Source organism: Prionailurus viverrinus, chromosome B4 (genome assembly GCF_022837055.1).
Source record: "Prionailurus viverrinus isolate Anna chromosome B4, UM_Priviv_1.0, whole genome shotgun sequence".
Taxonomy (NCBI): Eukaryota; Metazoa; Chordata; class Mammalia; order Carnivora; family Felidae; genus Prionailurus; species Prionailurus viverrinus.
This window is the reverse complement of record NC_062567.1, coordinates 13546369-13567812: the sequence shown is the minus strand read 5'-3', so window position 1 is coordinate 13567812 and position 21444 is coordinate 13546369. Positions and strand designations below refer to the sequence as shown.

Genomic DNA, 21444 nt, shown 5'->3' with positions numbered 1-21444 from the left:
CCTTCTCTCTGCCCCTGTCCCCACCCCTGTCTGTCTGTCTGTCTGTCTGTCTCTCTCTCGCTCGCTCTCAAAATAAATAAATACACATTAAAAGAAAAACACATTCACTGGAATGTCATGCCCATTAATTCCACCATCTAAAGCACCCAGTAGTAGATTTTATAATTTTGGGTTTCAAACTCATCTGAGAGATGCCTCGTCAGCCTGGAAAAGGGAACTTCTGTGTACAGAGTCTTCACATTTGCCTCTGTCCGACATCCAGGAATATCAGCGACTCAGGACCACTTTGCACTAGATTTCCCACAAAGGTAGCAACAAAGTGAAAAATGAACCTGAAATCAGGCCTGTGGTTTTGAATTCTCCAAAAGATCACGTCATCGCGTGCCCAGGCCCAGACCAAAAAAGAAACAAAAAAAATTTTTAAGTCTTGTTATCTTTCTTTACCGGTGAGTGGATTTTTTTCCTAGTCTTCCTAGCTCTCTGAAGAAGTCATGCCTACAGCAGGTATTTTTAAACTGGCCAAATTATTTAACGTCTCTGGGCTTTAGTTTTCCCTTCTAATTAGGAACATAGCATTTATCCTTTAAGGTCATTGGTGGCATAATAACCACACTCAACAAACACTTGTGGATATTTTTTTTAATATTTCATATTAGTACCCTAATGATTAAATTGGATTTTATCACATGTTGTAGATATGACAATGACTGGGCTATGTATATGTATACATATATACATATATAAACTATATATATATGTTACATATATATACATGTATATACATACATATATATACATATATACATATATACATATATATACATACATGTATGGATACATATATAAACTTTGATTAATTGTATGGAAGTCATAAAATTTAAGGACTATTATTTCTAGAAAATTACAATAATACACACATAAACACATATGCATATGATTAGACAAAGGATACATAAGTGCATTGGTAGAAAAACCAGTGGTCTAAGTGTAGAGACCTTGGGTCAGGATGCTGGGGTTCTAGCCTTGCTTCGGTACCCTAAGAAAGTCCAAGCTTCTCTGGGCTGAATTTCCAGAACGTAAAAATTAAAGGGAGGATTTTGATCATCACAAAAATCCTTGATGTCTCTAACAGTCTCTGATTTTCTGTATCTGCTCAATGTTTCTTTTTTCTTAAATTTGTTAATGCTTATTTACTTTTGAGAACAGAGAGGAAAGACACAGAATCTGATGTACGTTCCAGGCTCTGAGCTGTCAGCACAGAGCCCAACACAGGGCTCGAACTCACCAATGATGAGATCGTGACCCGAGCCCAAATCAGACGATTTACTGACTGAGCCACCCAGGCGCCCCTGCTCAATGTTTCCTTCTAGTTTATTTGGACAGTACTGAATTGTGTTTCATGAACTCTCAGCTTTCTGGTGTTTGTTATAAGACGATCTGATCACAACATGACATGCTTGGAAAGAAAATTGGTTTCTACTTTATTTTTATCCAAGAGAAGTGAGAAAGGAAGAAAAGAGGAAGATGAGCAATTCAGCAGTTAAACAGGAAAATGAGAACCCAACACCCTGTCTTCTGTAGTTTCTTTATGCGTTTAGAAACTGCTTCACAGAGGCCATTTGCTTCAACCTCAAAGAACTAGAAGAGTTACAGGGAGGTAGAATGCCAAGTGCGATACAGGTGAGGGGGATGGGCAGTAAGATGGCGAAGCTTTATCCACTTTAACTGATGGCTGCCGGCCACTACCAGCTCGTCGGATCTCTCCTCTCCCAATGCAGCGATCTACTGCGAAGTATCCCTGTCAGACGTAGCCTTCTCAAAAATACTATAAATGGAGAAAAATGACAGGAGACTTGGCTATCTGAAATTCATGGTTATCTTCTGGAAATGTTCCTACCACCTATGGGATCATCGACCACCAATAATACCTCAGTGACCCTTCTTTCCAGGACCATAACCCATCTGACTCTCATTACCCTCACAAGGTTCCACGGGTGTGTGGTTTTATTCTCTGTTCTAGCTCCCCCATTTGGGGTGGGAGAATTCCCCCGACGTTCTGAATCACATGCACCCATGTTAGCTGTAGAGGGCACCTGAAGAAGACTTCAGGGAGAACAAATACCAAATACTACCAACAAACAGTCGAACATTTAAAAAGTTAGAACATCTGACTACCTATGACAATGATACAACACTTTCCCAGGCAAAAGTAAAGCCAAGATATCACAGAATATTTGCTGGTCTGAAATGATTGCGTATGTTCTATACTCACTTTCCGGCAGCCGCTTTCTACTTCTACTGTTCCTGAAGGTTGGGTTTGAGATTTCATCTTACAGATGTAGTCAAGAGGCCGCTCACAAGCCCTATCCGCCCAGTACCCGTCCTACGGAAAGCAAAGAGAAAAAAAATGAATGATTATCAGCTGTTTCACTCTGAGGCCATTTTCTTGTAATGGTGTCTCAGGAAAGGAAAACGAAGATTCGAGGTTCTTAAGAGAAAAATGGCATCTGTGAAAAGGAAAGGTGAATTGACATTTTATAAGGAAACAGCAAATTTGACTCCGGCTGCAAAGACGTGAAAAGCTATTGGGGCCCCAACATGTTTTGATACTATGGCTATCCATGCCACTGTGTAGAAGGATCTAGAGAGAAACTAAAAATGCTTGTAAACCCCTAAGTGATTATACCAACAGAAGGTCTACATGCAGCCTCTCCCGTCAGCTGTTTTCAAGTTGACCAAGTACAGAGAAAGCCTTCCAGAAAAACTCCCTCACCCCACACACCAAACTTGAAAACACACCTTGAAACCAGTCATCTCTCCTCCCTTTTCCAATTTGTACTGAGGAGTGTCCTCCTGGGTCTACGACTCTGCCTCCCAGCCTTCTTCAGATTCCACCTTCTCCCCCTTCCTCAACGACTTCACATCAAAATGACCTCTCCTCTCCAGTCTCCTACAGACTCTTTCTGTATCGTCTGCCTCTGGCTCCTCATTTCTCACTCAGTTGCAACCCACTGTCATCTGGTCTTCAATCTTCAGCCAGAGTGACAGCTATACATTGAAAAGTTGGTTTAGCCACTCCTCAGCTAAGGCATGTTTTCTCAACACTCGCCAGCTTTCCTACCTGTCCGTCCACCTCTAACTCCGTGCTTTCAGCCATATTGTCCTTCAGTTCTTTGTAAGAAGGATGTTTTCTGGTTTCTTCTTCCCAGGACACACTTCTGCCTACCCTTTCAATAGTTTATACCTGCTCTTTTCTTAGGCTTTCAATTAATCACAATGAGGGGCACCTGGGTGGTTCAGTTGGTTGAGCATCTGACTGCAGCTCAGGTCATGATCTCATAGTTCGTGAATTTGAGCCCCGCATGGGGCTCTATGTGACAGGTCACAGCCCGAAGCCTGCTTCAGATTCTCTGTCTCCCTCTCTGTCTGCCCCTCCCCTGCTCGGACTCTGTCTCTCTCTCTCTCTCAAAAGTAAATAAACATTTAAAAAAAACCCAATTGGGGCACCTGGGTGGCGCAGTCGGTTAAGCGTCCGACTTCAGCCAGGTCACGATCTCGCGGTCCGTGAGTTCGAGCCCCGCGTCAGGCTCTGGGCTGATGGCTCGGAGCCTGGAGCCTGTTTCCGATTCTGTGTCTCCCTCTCTCTCTGCCCCTCCCCTGTTCATACGCTGTCTCTCTGTGTCCCCAAAATAAATAAACGTTGAAAAAAAAATTTTTTTTTAAAAACCCAATTAATCACAACAAAAACAACCACAATGATGAAACAGCAGCTAATACTTATTGAACAACTGGTTTGGGGCAGTCACAGTACTTGTTATACACATTAACCCATTCAATCCTTACACTCACTGTTAAGCTGGGTACAATTAGTATGCCCTTTTCATAAATGAGAAAATAAGCCAGGCATCCAGACCCAGCCTCTTAGCCACCGTGTTCGTCATCCATTAATAAAAGATAACCTGATGATATTCTTCCGTCACTAAACTCCTATTTAGGCTGTGGAAGCAATCTTTTCATATTTGACATCTCCACGTAACCTACAAGAGCAAACGTAGCTCTCCAGGTACAGACGGCAGACGGTGAAACCCAGAAGAGATCTAAGTGCATCTGCTCAGAGCAACCAGTCAAAAGTTGAACCAAAGCTCTAATGTGATCAGTCAAGTTGTACGTATTGCCATTTAGAACCCAGCACAGGAACAAGACGAATATGTTGGTTACTGGTTAATTTCATCCCTGCACCAAATGTTTCTGTCTGCTGCTTTTCTCTTCCCCTTGAAAATTTGACTTTGCCAAACAATAGAAACACAGATAGATCACCTAGACTAGAAGCAACCTAAACAATAATAATATGTAATAAGTGAGGCAGAACGGAACATACCCTGTGGCTTTTGCTAGGCGTCAGCAAATAAAGTTGCCTTACCTTGCCTTTCATTACAACGCAATCTTCCTGCCTGTTGTTTTCATGGCTTGGTTCCCCCCGCAGCCATTTAGTAAATGTTACTGGGGTGCCATCGCTCCACTCAAAATACATTTGGATCTTGATGTCATTTAAGCCAATCCATAACTCATCATCTGGCTCTAAAGAGGAAGAAAAACACGAAATCAATGTACACATGTTTTCTTTCCTAAAATCAGGAGGTTATCGGGAAAGGAAGGCTCCCTGCTTTATTAACAAAAGTTCGACTCCCTTAAGATTATAATAGATAAAAGACCAGTCTCTTGAGTGTTAATCTGACGTGTCAACTACACTTTATGTTGTCAATATTAGTTTCATTGAGCAACATATTCTTTACATTGTGAAGGCAACTGTATTCTTTTATTGTACAAGTGTAACTTGTATCTCCTGGGAGTTGCTAAAATGAGGCTGAGGTTGGTCCATCATTACCCCCTGTTTTGTGAAGCTACTCTTTTGTTATAAATAACTTTCCATACAAACTGTACTCATTGTGTTGGAAATATGACAGCTTACTTATACATTAATCTATTTGACTATCATTAAATCTCATGAATGTTTTAAAGTACTTTGAAAACCACTTCTAGTTTACTTACTATGTTATTATTAAGAACATTCCAGATATTAAAGCTTAATAACTGTACTACGAGTGAGAAGATACATAAACGAAGAAGTTGAGCTGTCTCTCCTGACATTTAGGACTTATTTATTGGTCTATAAATATAAATGAATCTGTAATCATGTTCACCATAAAATACCAGACAAACTCAACTGAGTAACAAATAAACATTAAAACAAAAATAACCAGGTACAGATACAAAATGTCATCATTTTGTTTTAAAGTTCTATGAAGAACATTATTGACCTTATCTGTAGTTATAATTCCAAAAATATTATAACTAAAATGGAACAAAATGTAAGGCCTAAGTCTTCATGCCTAGAAACATACATTTGCAAATTAAAAAAAAATTAATGAATATCTAATTTATTCTATTGGAAATTTCATCATGAATGCTTGACTTCTGTCCTTTAAATGGCAAAAATAGGGGCGTCTGGGTGGCTCAGTAGGTTAAGCAGCCGACTTCGGCTCGGGTCATGATCTCGCGGTTCGTGAGTTCGAGCCCCGTGTCGGGCTCTGTGCTGACAGCTCAGAGCCTGGAGCCTGTTTCAGATTGTGTGTCTCCCTCTCTCTGACCCTCCCCTGTTCATGCTCTGTCTCTCCCTGTCTCAAAAATAAATAAAACGTTAAAAAAAAAATTAAATGGCAAAAATAAAATTACTTGCCAAAGGACTATAAAGATGATGTGTAGTAGAAAATGAGAAAAATGCCACACTAAATAGGAATCTCCCTAAATGGTTTAATCTGTTCCTCCTAAACGTTGTCTCCCAACTTGCTTTTGCAGAAGTCACTGATTGGCCCATTGCCAGCCCCAGCAGATGTTTCCAGCACCATGAGGCATGAATGAGGGTGCCAGGATGAAACCCTTTTCCTTTCACTTAATTTGGCAGCTCATGATCTTTTGGGCAGCAAATGTAGGCTTCAAAATGACCTCATATGCCCTTTCAGGATTTAGGTTCAAAGCTAATAAAAACCTAAACTCTCCCCTCGCCCCCGCAATAAGTAAATAAAATAAAAATAAAACCCGAAACTCCCAAGGCCCACAGTTAAAATAAAGTGTTAAGAGTTCCCTATAACATTTTTTCTTACTACATTGTGCACCTCCATCTAGCTTTTGTAATTCCTAAACACAGCCTACACTCTATAAAAACATATAATACACAAGCGGAAAAAGTCGTTAAACCAATTGTTACGAGGCTGTTAGGGAAGCTGTCTTAGTTGATGTAGTCATAACTTAGGTGCGCAAGTCCCAATTTCTCCACTCTATTTCCACAATCAGTATAAAAAATATCCAAAAAAAAGATAATTATCTCAACTAGCTAGAAAAATTTTTCTAGGCTTTTGATCCAGAAAAAATAATTTTACAACTTTCTTTACCTTTATCCATATTATTTTCACTGTTTTAAATAATCCATGACAAAAAAGGGAAGGTTTCCCTAGTAAAATTTTATTAATTCCTCTTCTGAATTGAAAAGCAACCTCTGGGGCGCCTGGGTGGCTCAGTCGGTTGAGCTTCCGACTTTGGCTCAGGTCATGGTCTTACTGTTTGTGAGTTTGAGCTTCGCGTCGGGCTCTGTGCTGACAGCTCAGAACATGGAGCCTGCTTCAGAGTCTGTGTCTCCCTCTCTGTCTCTGACCCTCCCCCGTTCATGCTCTGTCTCTCTCTGTCTCAAAAATAAACAAACATTAAAAAAAATAAATTTTAAGAAAAGCAACCTTTGCCAGAGGCAGTTCAAGATGGCAGCATGGAAGGATCCTGAACTAACGTCCTCCCATGCAGATAACAAATCTATAGCTACATTTTGAACAATTCCCTCTGAAAGGAACCTGAGAACCAGCTGAACAACTACAGTACAACAAAAACTGAAATACGGGTAGGAGAAACAGAGACCTCGTCTTGCCAAAAACTCCACCAGGGTGTAGCCACCCACCATCAAGAGGGTCTCACAAATATGGAACTTCTCCTCAGGGAGTAATGGGTTTGTGTCTCACACCAGGCACCCCCCACTCTCAGGATGTGTACTGGAGAGATAATCCCCCCAAATGTCTGGCTTGAAAACCAATGGGGCTTAAATCCAAGAGAACCATAGGGCTGTAGGGAACAGAGAATCCACTCGTGAAGATCTCACATGTGGACTTACTCACCCCAGGGCCTGGGGAAAAAGTAGAGCCTAGACCACATGCAAAGGAGATTCACTTGATAATCTTAAAACTTCTGCCAGAGGGGCAAAAGCCTGTTGGAACTCTCTCCAGAGAAAGATGTTGACAGGCACCATTTTACCTTCCTCCTCTACCTTGCTTGTGCTGGCACTGGTTGCCACCATTTTTGCCCTATCAGTCTGATCCACTATTGCCCACCCCACCACACTGATGCTGCAGCCCTTCCAGAGGCAGGGGCAAGGGCCCCATGCCCCATGCCACTACTGCAGCCCCAGAAACAGCAGGTACCATTCTGCTTCCTCACAGCATTTCCATGCACAGCCAGCACAAAGGATGCCCAGTGAATCTTGGGCTCCGGTAGCCAGGAGGGACTGTACGTCTGGGCCCCATAAGTCTGAAACAATTGCAAGAACAGTTCAAGAAACAAGTAATGAGCAGAGCAAAGTTAAATGGTAAGGATGATGCTCACACAGGGCCACCACTTTAAGACTGAGATTACTGTTTCACATAGAGAGGCAAACAAAATGAAGAAACAGAGGGGGCTCCTGGGTGGCTCAGTCAGTTGAGCATCCAACTTGGGGCTCAGGTCATGATCTCGCAGTCCGTGAGTTTGAGTCCTGCATCAGGCTCTGTGCTGACGGCTTGGAGCCTGGAACCTGCTTCAGATTCTGTGTCCCCCTTCTTTCTCTCCCCGTCCCCCACTTACGCTCTGTCTCACTTTGTCTCTCAAAAATAAATAAATTAAAAAAAAAATTTTAAACCAGAAGAATATATTCCAAATAATTAAAAAAAGAAAAAAGGAACAAGATAAAACCCAAGAAAAAAACTTAAAGAAATGGAGATAAGTAATTTACACATACACAACATTCCATCCAAAAACAGCAGAATATGCATTCTCTTCAAGTACACAAGGAACACTCTCCAAGACAGACCACATGCTAGACCACAAAATAAGTGTCAATAAATATACGAAGATGGTATGAAACAAGAGATCAACTACAAAAAGAAAACTAAACATCTAACTTTATACCTAACGGAACTAGAAAAAACAAATAAAACCCAAAGTTAGTAGAAAGAATGAAATAAAAAAGATCAAAACAAAAATAAATGAGAGACTAAAAAGATAACAAAAAAGATCAATGAAACTAATAGCTGGTTCTTTGAAAAGATAAACAAAACTGACAAACCTTTAGCTAGACTCAACCATATAAAAGGAGAGAAGGTGCAAATAAATAAAAATGGAAATGAAAGAGAAGAAATTACAACTGATACCAAAGAAATACAAAGTATAAGATACTACTATGTGCAATTAAATTCCCCCAAATTGGACAAACTAGAAGAACTTGATAAACTCCTAGATATATACAATCTTCTAAGACTGGATCTTAAAGAAACACAAAATCTGAACAGACCAATTAATAGTAAGGAGACATATCAGTAATCAACTCCCCCCCCAAAAAAAGTTTAGGGTCAGATGACTTCACCAATGAATTCTACCAAACATTCAAAGAAAATGTAAAACCTATTTTTCTCAACTTTTCCAAAAAATTGAACAGGAAGGAAAGCTCCAAAAGTCATTTTATGAGTGTAATATTGCCTCAATACCAAAAGCAAAGATAACACACACACACACACACACACACACACACACACAATTATAGGCCAATATCCCTCATGAACATAGATGAAAAAATCCTCAATAAAATGTAGCAAACAGAATTCAACAATGCATTAAAAGGATCACGACCTTTGGGATTTATTCCAGGGATGCAGGGATGGTTCAATATCTGAGAATCAATTAATGTGATGCACTACACTAACAAAATGAAAATAAAAATCATATCATCATCTCAAGGGAGGCAGAAAAAGCAGTTGACAAAATTCAACATCCATTTATGATAAAATCTCTCAGCCAATTGGGTATAGACAGAATGTACAGTAACATAATAAAGGCATATATTGTGAGCCCACAGCTAACATACTGAATGTGAAAAGCTGAAAGTTTTTCCCTTAAGAACAGGAAAAAGACAAGGATGGCACTTTTGCCACTTTTATTCAACATACTATTGGAAGTCCTAGCCAAAGCAATTAGGTAAAAATAAAAAATAGGGGCGCCTGGGTGGCGCAGTCGGTTAAGCGTCCGACTTCAGCCAGGTCACGATCTCGCGGTCCGTGAGTTCGAGCCCCGCGTCAGGCTCTGGGCTGACGGCTCAGAGCCTGGAGCCTGTTTCCGATTCTGTGTCTCCCTCTCTCTCTGCCCCTCCCCCGCTCATGCTCTGTCTCTCTCTGTCCCAAAAATAAATAAACGTTGAAAAAAAAATTTAAAAAAATAAATAAATAAATAAATGTCATCTAAATTAGAAAGGAATAAGTAAAACTATCAGGATTTGTGATGACATGATTTTACAGACAACCCCAAAGACTCCACCAAAAGAAAAAAAAATGTTAAAACAAATAAATTGAATAAAGTTGCAGGATTCAAATAAATTTAATAAAAAATCTGTTGCCTTTTTATACACTAACAATGAACTATAAGAAAGAGAAATTAAGAAAACAACCTCATTTTCAGTTGCATCAAAAAGAATAAAATACCAGGGAATAATTTAACCAAGAAGGTAAAAGAAAATTCTAAGACACAAATGAGAGAAATTGAAGGAGACACAAATAAAAAGATAGTCCATGCTCATGGATTGGAGAAAGGACAGTCTCTTCAGTAAATGTTGTGAGGAAGACTGGAGGCCACTTACAGAAGAATGAAACAGGGCCACTATCTTATACCATACACAAAAATAAATTCAAAATAAAGACTTACATATAAGTCTGGAAACCATAAAACTCCTAGAAGAAAATGTTAGCAGTAAGCTCTTTGACAATGCTCTTTGTAATACTTTTTGGCTCTGACTCCAAAGGCAATGGCAACAAAAGCAAAAATAAACAAATGGGACATCAAACTAAAAAGCTTCTGCACAGCAAAGGAAATTATCAACAAAATGAAAAAGCAACTATACTGAATGGAAAAAGACATTTGAAAATCACATATTCATTAATGGTTTACATATAAACTATATAAAGAATTCATACAGTTCAATAACAAAAAACAATCTGATTTTAAAATAGGCAGAGGATCTGAATAGAAATTTTTCCAAAAAATACATATAGGTGGCCAACAGACACGTAATAAAAGATGCTCAAAATCACCAACCATCAGGGAAATGCAAATTAAAGCCATATGAGATATTACCCGACACCTATCACAATGACTGTTCTCACAAGGACAAGAATAACGAGTGTCTGCGAGGATGTGGAGAGAAGGGAACCCTCATGCACTCTTAGTGGGAAAGTAAATTGTTGCAGCCACTGGGGAAAACAGTATGGAGGTTCTTCAACAAATTAAAAGTAGGACTACCAGATGATACAGCAGTTTCACTTCTGGGTATTTTTCAAAAAAAAATCACAAACACTAACTCAAAAAGATATATGCACCCCCATGTTCATTGCAGCACTATCTACAATGGCCACGATATAGAAATGCCTAGGTGTCTATCAATGGATGAATAAAGAAGATATGGTATGTATATATATATATATATATATATATATATATATTTCCATTGCATGTACACACACACACACACACACACACACACACACACACACTCAAATACTATTAAAGCCATAAAAAAAGAATAAAAACTTTCTAGGGGCACCTGGGTGGCTCAGTCGGTTAAACATCTGACTCTTGATTTCGGCTCAGGTCATGATCTCACAGTTCATGAGATCGAGCGCTCCTTTGCGCTCTGCGTTGACAGGGCAGAGCCTACTTGAAATTCTTATTCTCCATCTCTCTCTGCACCCTCCTCCTCTCTCTCAAAAGTAAATAAAATAAACATTCAAAAATTTGTTTCAAAAAAAGAAAATCTTCCCGTTTACGACAACAGACAACACGGATGGACCTTGAGGGCATTATGCTAAGTGAAATAAATCAGACACAGACAAATACCATTTGCTCTCACCTATATGTAAATTTAAGAAGCAAAACAAATGAGGGGCGCCTGGGTGGCTCAGTTGGTTGAGCATCGGACTTTGGCTCGGGTCATGATCTCACCGCTAGTGAGTTCCAGCCCCACATTGTGCTCTGCGCTGACAGCTCAGAGCCTGGAACCGGCTTCTGATTCTGTGTCTCCTTCTCTCTGCCCCTCCCCCTCTTGCGCTCTGTCACTCTTTCTCTCCAAAGTAAATAAGCATTTTAAAAAGCCTTGTTTTTTAAAATAAAAAGCAAAACAAATGTACGGACAAAACAAAGCTCAGATACAGAGAATAGATTTGTGGTTGCCAGAAGTAAAGGCAGGGGGTTGGGGGGAGATGGGTGAGGGCACCAAGAGGTTCAAACTTCCAGTTATGAAATTCAAAAATCACGGAAGTGTAACGCACAGCACGGTGACCAGAGTCAATGCAGGTAACCGGGTTTAGTGCAGTGATCATGATGCAATGACCACACATGTGCAATCAAGGTTGTACACCTGAAACTGATAAAAAGTATGTCAATTATACTTCAATAAGAAATGAATAAATAAGTAAATAAATAGAAGCAACCTTTGCCACCAGCTTCGCTACATAACTATAGCGATAAACATATCAGCTTCTGCTATTACTGCATCATGTTATAGAAAGTAGAGCAAAATTTGCTCTTTGGGCCTACGGCCTCTTAACGAATCCGTTTTTCACGGATTCATTTGTAACACTTTATCACCTGCTATACGTATCATGACTCGTAGGTCGTGATATTATTCAGACCCATCAGTCTTGATCCCATTATTACCATCTAGTCTGATTTCTCCAGAATGAGTAAACATAAAATCGAGAAATTGCGCCCAGGCGGCAGTAGGCTACCACCAGGGCCTAGTGGGCGCAGGAACATACGCGCAGGGGAAAGAATCCCATCTGGCACCGGTGTAGGAGTCCTAGTGCTTTGGGGTCTTTGCAGTCTCTCTCTGGGACGACTTTACCAATTCCTGTCTATTTGTCAACTGTTTGGTCTTTTCCCCTCGCCACGAACTCCTATCAACGTTCAGGCTCTACGTGTCAGGAAGCAGCCCTCACCATCGTCACCAGCCATTTCCTCTTGTTTTGCTGGCTGGAAATGGACAGCTGCAGCTATTTAGAAGTCCCACGGGTGGAAGCAGAAAATGATAAACATTTAATCAGCAGGTATCGCGGAACGCCCGTTATCGTTAGGTTCTTCCCCGCCCGCCTCCCCTTCACGGTGAGTGTTCCCAGCTCCTTCTCCCCAGTGTTTTGTTTGTTGGTTTGTTTGTTGATAGAACCAGTTTTTGAAAGCTTTGCAATATTTTGTTTAGTACATGTTCTATATAATCTTTAAATTACATCCTTAACAATGGAGGCATAAATTTCTTTAAAAGATTTAGGCCAACACCCAACCACCCCAATAAAATATCCTGGTTGTTTTGTGTTGTTGTCTTTTGTTTTTTTGGGGTTTTTTTGTTTTTTTGTTTTTTTGCTGCTCAACACTGTGACAGCACTAGCTAGGTTAACAAAGAAAATAAAGGCACCTGGGTGCCTCAGTGGGTCCGACTCTTGATTTCAACTCAGATCATGATCTCACAGTTGGTGGGTTCCAGCCCTGCATCGGGCTCCGCACTGGTGGTGCGGAGCCTGCTTGGAATTCTTTCTCTCTCCCCTCTCTCCCTCTGCCTCTCCCCTGCTTGCTCTCTCTTTCCCTCAAAATAAATACATAGACTTAAAAAAGAAAGGAAAATCCAGAGTATGAGATTTAGAGATGTTTCTGCTGAGAGAAAACATGGGCACTAAGAAAGAAAATACAGGGGCGCCTAGGTGGCTCAGTCGGTTAAAGCATCCAATTTCGGCTCAGGTCACGATCTCACCGTTCCTGAGTTCAAGCCCCATGTCACGCTCTGTGCCAACAGCTCAGAGCTTGGAGCCTGCTTCCGATTCTGTGTCTCCTCTCTCTCTGCCCCCCCCCCCCCACCACTCATGCTCTGTCTCTGTCTCTCTCTCTCTCTCTCTCCCCCCCCAAAATAAACATTTAAAAAAGAGAGATAAGGATCTTTTAAAAAAGCAAGAAAATACATATACACAAATACTTCCAATAAATGAAATATTATTGACAAATTTAAGGTAGGCTGCTCTGAATCTGGATTATACAGGGAAAAACAGTATTTTTTAAACTACCTATTAATTGATTACATATCAAAAGAAAAATAAGTCAAATTCTTTGTGATACAAACTCTTTAAATTTCTAAACAATGTTTTACTGTCATGTATGATTAATATTTATTGTATAAAATAATCTAACTATTAATTTTAAATCACCAAGTTTAACATTTATGATTAAATTTTCTAGTGATGGGAGGACAGTGGGAGGAGCCAAACATATTACAGATTTAAAGGTTCTCACCATATCCCAGCTGGGAGAAGATAAAGTCAAATTCCTCGATGCTGTGGATACTGGCTAGATCACCACCTTCCTTCCTACATGCAGTCAGGGCATCTCTTTGGATTTTCTTCTCCTCTCTGTAAATCTTGTAACAGTGGCCTGCATATGGCCACCACTGGCTTGGACAGTTAGTGGGCACATCACTTTCTAGAGAAAAAAGAGTTTGGAAAACATTTAAGAGGGAAGGTTGTTCTCGTTTTAACAAAATTTTCCATCATTCTATATAAAAAAACAGTTCATAGTTATAAGCAACTAAAGGTAATATTTGTTTTTCATCTTTGGCATACATATTCACAAAAGATAAACCAGGTTGGGTTTGCTTTTCAACTAAAAACTATACGAATCCATCTTTCATTTTAAAATAAAACTACAGGTACCTGAGTGGCTCAGTCGGTTAATTGTATGACCTCGGCGCAAGGATCTCATGATTTGTGGGATCGAGCCCCACACCAGGCTTTGCGCTGACAGCTCAGAGCCTGCTTCAGATTCTCTGTCTCCTCCTCTCTCTGACTCTCCCCTACTCACACTGTCTCACTCTCTCTCAAAAATAAACATTTAAAAAATAATAATAAAATAAAATAAAGCTACATGTGAAAACTTTTTAAAAAAAATTATACCTACAAAGCCACACTAAGATGCAACAGATCGTCGCATTTTATCGTCAGCAAACCTGTACTAAGCATGTTATGTAAATGTTGGAGGCACAAAAGATTTGACATACAATATGTTCCTTAAAAGATTTCAATTTACTTTGATTTTGTGGACACTAGGGAGCCAATCATTCCTCAGAAGAAGGGCAATACTCAGAAAACAAGCACAAAAACTGAGTTAAAATGGGGAATAGAATGGGTGGGGGCAGAAGGGCCAACAACGAGCCACAGAGACCAACCACAGCAGCGTGAGCTGGCCACCTGTGCCTCTGCCCCAGCCCATTGCCTCTGGCTTGCTCCCACAAGATGGCATGTGATCCTGGGGTGATCACAGGGAATTAGATTCAAAAGTCTTTCAGGCAACACCTGAGTTTGCCACAAGTTGTGTGACCTTGGGCAAGTCACATCACATGAACCAAAGTAACCATATATAATATAACCATATTAACCATACTAATATTAAACTACCCATCCTCACTATGTTCTTCTGAACTACAGAGCATCTGAGATAACGTTCCTATAAACTGCAAATACCACACAATTATTATTTAAGTCAATAGGTCATAGTGGCCAACATCCTAATTATTACTACTAACAGTTACGGCCAAATTTCATAAATCTTGATTTCGCATGGCAAAAAAATGTACTGTAATAGTCATGAGCTGGGGAAAGTGAAGGGAAAGATGTGTGGGGGCAGAGACTCATGTTATTCACCCTTGTATGCCCTAGAACTGGCATGGGCCTGCCATATGGCAGGGGTGATGAATGTTGGTCAAGAAAAAGAACGGAAGATATATGTGCTACACGGCAGCTTCGCATTACCATTTACAGAAACGATTTCAAACTGCAGTTTAGCAATGCACCTTGCTTACAGAGGGACCGTATTACCAAATGAACGTTAATTAGTATATGTGTTTGGTAGTATATGTTCTCAGATGTGCTGCCTTAGTAAATGTTCAATACAGTGAATGTTTGTTATTCATTTCATGAATCCCTTAAAGCCATTTTTCCTTAAAGACTGGGACTGTCTGCCACATCTTTGTTTGAGTCCAGGATTCGGTTTACAGTAGTCATTTAAGTAAACGGTCACCCACGATGACTGCATCACTGTAACAGTAAAAAATGCACATACTGAAAAATTCTAGCCCCTCAATACAATTGAGATATTGCACACTGTCACGTTACAAAAAAAAAGAAAGGAAAGGAAAGGAAGGAAGAGAAAGAGAAAGAAAGAAAGAAAGAAAGAAAGAAAGAAAGAAAGAAAGAGAGAGAAAGAAAGAAAGAAGGAAGGAAGGAAGGAAGGAAGGAAGGAAGGAAGGAAGGAAAGAAAAAAACTTAGTATAAGTCTGGAGCCCTCTGGTGGGATATTTTGATTTTGCTACCTAGGAAGCTGAAAATGCAGCAAATGCTGAGGACCTCAAAAACTGAACGGATAACCTTAAAAAATATCTTAAAACATGAAGATAACCAATGAAAAGGAGTTCCATGGGACAGCCACAAAAGATCACCCGTTCCTGTAGAGCGACACCGTCCAACAGAGATATAATGTAAGCCACAAATGAGAGCCACATACATAGTTTTAGATTTGCTAGTAGCCACGTTAAATAAAAGTAAATAGAAATGGGTAAATTTAATGTTAATAATATATTTTATTTAACGCAAAATATTTTCATTTCAACGTGTAATCGATAAAAAATAAATAATGAGATTTTATGTTTTCGCATGCTAAGTCTTGGAAATGCAGTATGTATTTTACACTTAGGGCACATCTCAATTCAAACTAGCCAGGCTTCATGCTCTCAATGACCACTTGTGGTTAAGTGGCTACCGAACGGGGCAGTTCAGGTTTAGAGACCCAGGATTTGTGAACAAACAGGGTAGCATTGGAAGGACCAATGAGGTACAAGGTAGAACTCTTGCCCAAGAGGGTCACCAATCATGGGTACTGTGTCATTTTCACTCTCATATGCTTTTCCAAGCTCTGGTTTATTTGAATTTATAGATAAGACAGAACGGTTAACCCAGGAAATACAGAGAAATTCAAAAACCAATGTCAAAGTGAACGTTAGCAGGTGAAACAAGGCAGGTATTGTAGAGAGATAAGAATAACTTACTGAAGTCTTGACAGTATGAATGAATTTTCACAGAAAGAACAGGTATTAATATTTCCCCTTACAGATGAGGAACCTACAACTGGGGAGTTAACAAGGCTAAATTCCAGAATTCTGCTTCCTGTACCAGGGAAGCATAAAACAACTATTCTCCTCTTCCCCAAAGTGGCAATTCCAAATCTTCTGAAGAACAGTATGAGCTTTTCCAAGAAGAAAGAATCATACTATATCTCCTATGGGAGGAAGAGAGAATATGAAGTACAAAGGCGACTGAGGTCTCCTGGACAATGCCTGCAGTCAAAATGATGCCTCTGTAAATATCAAACCCAAGAACCATGACCCTTATCTGGAGATCTCGACCATATCTCTATCTATTAAAATTGCAAACACACCCACTCTCTGATCCAGCAACTCCACTGTGAGGAGTGATCACATGCATGAAATGGCACATGTAAAAAGTCAGTCAGTCTAAGATTGTTTGCAATAATAAAAAGTTGGAAGTAAATTGAAAGTCCATTAATAGGTGACTGGTGAAAAAGTCTACATGGTCTCTCTCTGCAATGGCTATGGTGCAGCCATAGAAACAAAGAGGCTATTTATGTATCATATGGAAAGATGTCCAAACTTTTTAAGTGGAAAAAAGTCGAGAATATACGTACAGGACACTTCCTTTTGCATAAAACAGAAAGAAATAATTATCAGCATATTTTTTTATATATTTATTGAGTAACCAGGTGAGGATAAACACCCAGGAACAGTTCTTTACCAGGGAGGAGAAATGGGTGTTAGAGGTAAGAGGTGGAAGGAAAATACTATTATTTTCTATCATGTTGTGCCTTTTGACTTTACAGCCAGGCAATGAAATTGCTTTTAAAAGTCCAGGAGAAAAGTCAAGAATGCCACACTGTCCAGTTTCTCCAGCAGAATCCATCCAGCCATCCAGCCAGCCATACAGCCCTTTAGAGCATTAAGTGTCTCTCCAAAAACAGCTAATAGTGAAAAAAGTGTAGATTGTTTGCTTTTCGTCAAGGCAAAAATGCCTTAGTAATTTAATTCTTCTGTAAAAGTATAAGAGAGAGCATAATTGGATTCTTTTCCCAGAGTCTATCCTAAATGTAAAAGTAAGTTAGTACTTTTGGGATGTTTTATCCCATTTCTGTGAAGACTTCCATCTGAGATGCTAAACTTACAGCATTAGAGCCTATACGGTGCCTTAAACAGTGAGAATATAATAAAAACATCCCTTTCAGATATTTATTTCCTCTCTTGGATTCCAGTTTTGTCACATGTGCAAGTTTTATATATCCTCTTAATATCCTTTTCCTCATCTAGAATGTGTGAATAATCATGCCTACCTCACAGGGCTGCTGTGAGGACAGAATTCTGATTTCTGTTCTTTCAAAGGCTTTGTGCATGCCCGAACACCACAGCACACTCCGGAAATGTTACTGCCCATCACCAGTAACCAACAAAAAGAAATTCTGTAGGAACATCATTATATTTACTCCATAAGTTATCAACAAAACCTCTCATTTCACGCAGGTATGTAAGCTATGATTTTCTTCTTTCAGTGATAATATTTTATATACTTCAGATCAAATGGATCACTCACCAGAGGGAATCACAAAAGAATTCAAAGTTGTGTTGCCTTTTTTGCAAATATAGCCTAGCTTCTGAACACATTCCAGATTTTCCCATTTAGCATTTTTCCCAGGATTTAATGACACACAGCTTTTTCCAGGTTCTGTTGATGGACTTCCTTTGGGGAAAAGGAAAAATCACAGTGGGATTATCATAGGTAATACAAGTAAATAGCCCCCCAAAACCTCACGTCTTCATCCTTGGGATTTAATGGATCTCCATTCTGTCATTTGCCGCAAATTCACCAAGAAAGCTTTTACTGACTGACTGCAGAGCAAAAGACATGTTGCGTGTCTATTTCTTTACTTGTTGTTGGACCATTTCAATGTCTAAAATGTTGATTATACACCCTTGCTTCTCTGAAATAACTTTTTCCCCCCAGAATTTCAACAAGAAAAGCTAGGGCTTATAATCCTGAACAGCCTTCACACTGGGTTTGGTTATGTATAACAGAGAGGTACTGAACAAAATACAAGAGACGTGATGCTCTAAAGCAGCCATATTTTAAAAAGGTGGACACCTACCTACCAAACAGCTAAGTAAGGCTAACTGTGAAGAGCAAACGAGAGAATTTCTGAACATGGGAAAACTTTCTCCAACTACGGAGAGGAGACAGAGAGGACTACAGTGAAGAGGAGAAAGACAAGAGGAGGAAAGCTTGGGAAGCAACATGACACAGGAAACGCCAATCAAGTAAACGCGAAACTAAGATTGTTTCTCAAGATTTTCAACCCAGTCTACCCAAGAGTTTTAACTGCTAACCCCTCATCCCCTATCTTACTGAAAACTGATAAAAGAACCAGATAAAGTCAACGTCGGGAAGGCAACGGATACAGGCAATGATACCCACATCTCTCGTGCGTTTTTGCTCGTTCACGTAGGACTTTAAAACCAGTACTCTGAAAACTAGTTCTGTCTCACACCTGAAGCCAAGGTGATGAGCCACAATTTATTAATGACTCTGCTTTGTGACCTGTGACATGTATATAACCCGGACCTGGACCTCACTTTCCTTTCCTGCAAGATGAGAATCACATCACCTGCTCCATAAAGCTTTTGTCAGAAATTTTTAGAAGTAGTGAAATAGCACACAAAGTGAACCACTGTTAGTGATAAGGACTTTAATACAGCAATTAATTGTCTGTAAATGGCTACCATGGTTATGTGTTGCTTGATCAAAATTTTATGCAATGACCATTGCTGATATTCCACAAGGTTTCTAATTTTAGTTGGAAGAAACTCTCCTATTATTTCAGAAGGTGATTTGATCTTGTGCCTACTACTTCTCAGGAATTTGGTGTAATTTCTTTTCCTTTCTCATTAATATTCCAGTTTCATCCCTCACTTTCATTGAAGTTATACCCCCTCTTTTCTCACTGAACTCTGGGAATGCAAGTGCAATGCAAATTAAATATTACAGTCATCACTCCAAAACTTTAAGGTAAATAAAGTGACCTGCCCAACATACAATAACTAAGCAACAAAGAGTAAACTCTATTTCCTGAAAAAAAAAATGATCATTATTGATCTGATTGAGCCCAACTGCCATTCTCCCATTTAATTGGACTTTAATCCTCACCCACAAAACTGACATCTGATATTGCCTTACAATGTTGATTTCCCATGTTGTAGAGGCAAATAGAGATGACTCTAGCGACAGTCCCGTAACTATGCATGGAAGGAACGCACTGGAAATGGAATTTCAGAGTTAAAAGCAAATCAATTTAAACCAATGATTAGTTGGTTAGTTCTGAGCATTTTCTGTCCTCCAAAAAATTAGAACGCTGTTAAAGTCTTGATCATCACCCAAGTGTGTTTGTGTGTGTGTGTGTGCACATGTGTGTGTGTGTGTTTAACAATTAAACTAAAAATTGCCAACAAAAGTGCTAATAAATTATTGTGCTAGTATAGAATATCATCATCTGTGGCTGAAATATTGTTTTAATCCAACTCTATTAGATTAACAACAGGAGAAAATGATGTTAATGTAGACCTTAAGATCATTATGACAATGACAGATATGCTGCAAATATCTCAAGGCTCAAAGTGAGAAATTGTCCAGCCCCAAATAATTTATATTTGCTTAATTTCATACTTTTTGTGTGTATAAATATAAATATGTATAAAATCTTTGAATACACTATATAGCATTACATAGTATATATATCTCATAAGTATACATTTTATACATATGCACTTTCAATTGGAACACTGTAAAATTCAAAAATGTGATTTTGAATATAATACCTAGCAAATCAAGGATACTCAGAAAATATATACTTTCACAGAATCCTGTATTGATTTGTGTGATTATCCTCTCAGACAAATCCCTATCCTGGGAAGCAGGTATAACCTTAAGGTTTTAGTATCCACAAATCACATTGGCAGATTTCAAAGCAACATGAGAAATGGTCTAAATTTGGTAAAGTCTCCCAATTCCTTTCTTTGAGCTCTATATGTGAGATGAAGAAGATCTCCATGGTATCCAGATAAACTGAATTTAGATGAGTTTATCCACAGGCAAGCTGAACTCTACCTGGTAACCAGTTCAAATACCGGAATGGACTCCCACCACTCCACTGCCAGCCACTGTTGAAACTCAGGCTGTTAAGTCCAATCCAGAGTCCGGAAGTCAAGGAACTGGTTAATCCTATAGAATAAAAGCAAAAACAAAAACCAGACTGACATTTGGAAAAGACAATGAAATCAAATGCACAATTAAGCACTTGACTCAAAATGTATTTGAAGGAAGTAATAAAAAACCATGCCTAACATTTCTCCTTTGATTCTCCTGACAACCTGAGGTAAGCACAGCTACTGTCTCCATTGGCAGATACAGAAATGGAGGTGAGAGTGTAAGATTCTTAGTAAGATCTATTAAGATGCCTGCCGAACTTCTAGCCCAGATCTGACCAGGCTTCAACCCACCACCTTGAATACGCCTATACGCCAGTATGAACGTGCTTTTCATTTCTCTATCATCAAACATTAACATTTTTACTTCATTTTAGAGCACAAGGTTTATTTTGGATAAAATTCAGAGTTTTCTACCATAAAAATGTTTTTTTAATGTTTATTTAGTTTTTAGAGAAAGAGAGAGACAATGTGAGCAGGGGAGGGGCAGAGAGAAAAGGAGACATGGAATCCAATTCAGGCTCCAGGCTCTGAACTGTCAGCACAGAGCCAGGCGCAAGGCTTGAACTCACGGACCATGAGATCTCGACCTGAGCTGGAAGTCGAACGCTCAACCAACTGAGCCACCCAGGCTCCCCTCTACCATAAAAATGTTTAATAAACATTTCAATTTACCAGTCTCATAAATTATTACCCAGTCT

General features: G+C 39.4%; 1 protein-coding gene across 1 annotated transcript in view; it reads right to left on the bottom strand.

The window, feature by feature from the left end:
- The window catches only part of MRC1 (mannose receptor C-type 1), a 99160-nt gene that overhangs the window by 47811 nt on the left and 29905 nt on the right, over window positions 1-21444 (bottom strand). Inside the window, exons 5-9 of the mRNA XM_047868213.1 lie at window positions 20646-20759; window positions 18081-18227; window positions 13669-13854; window positions 4421-4578; window positions 2273-2383 (exon numbers count right to left, since the gene is read on the bottom strand). Coding sequence (XP_047724169.1) covers window positions 2273-2383; window positions 4421-4578; window positions 13669-13854; window positions 18081-18227; window positions 20646-20759 — 716 coding nt within the window. The remainder of the gene's footprint in view (window positions 1-2272; window positions 2384-4420; window positions 4579-13668; window positions 13855-18080; window positions 18228-20645; window positions 20760-21444) is intronic.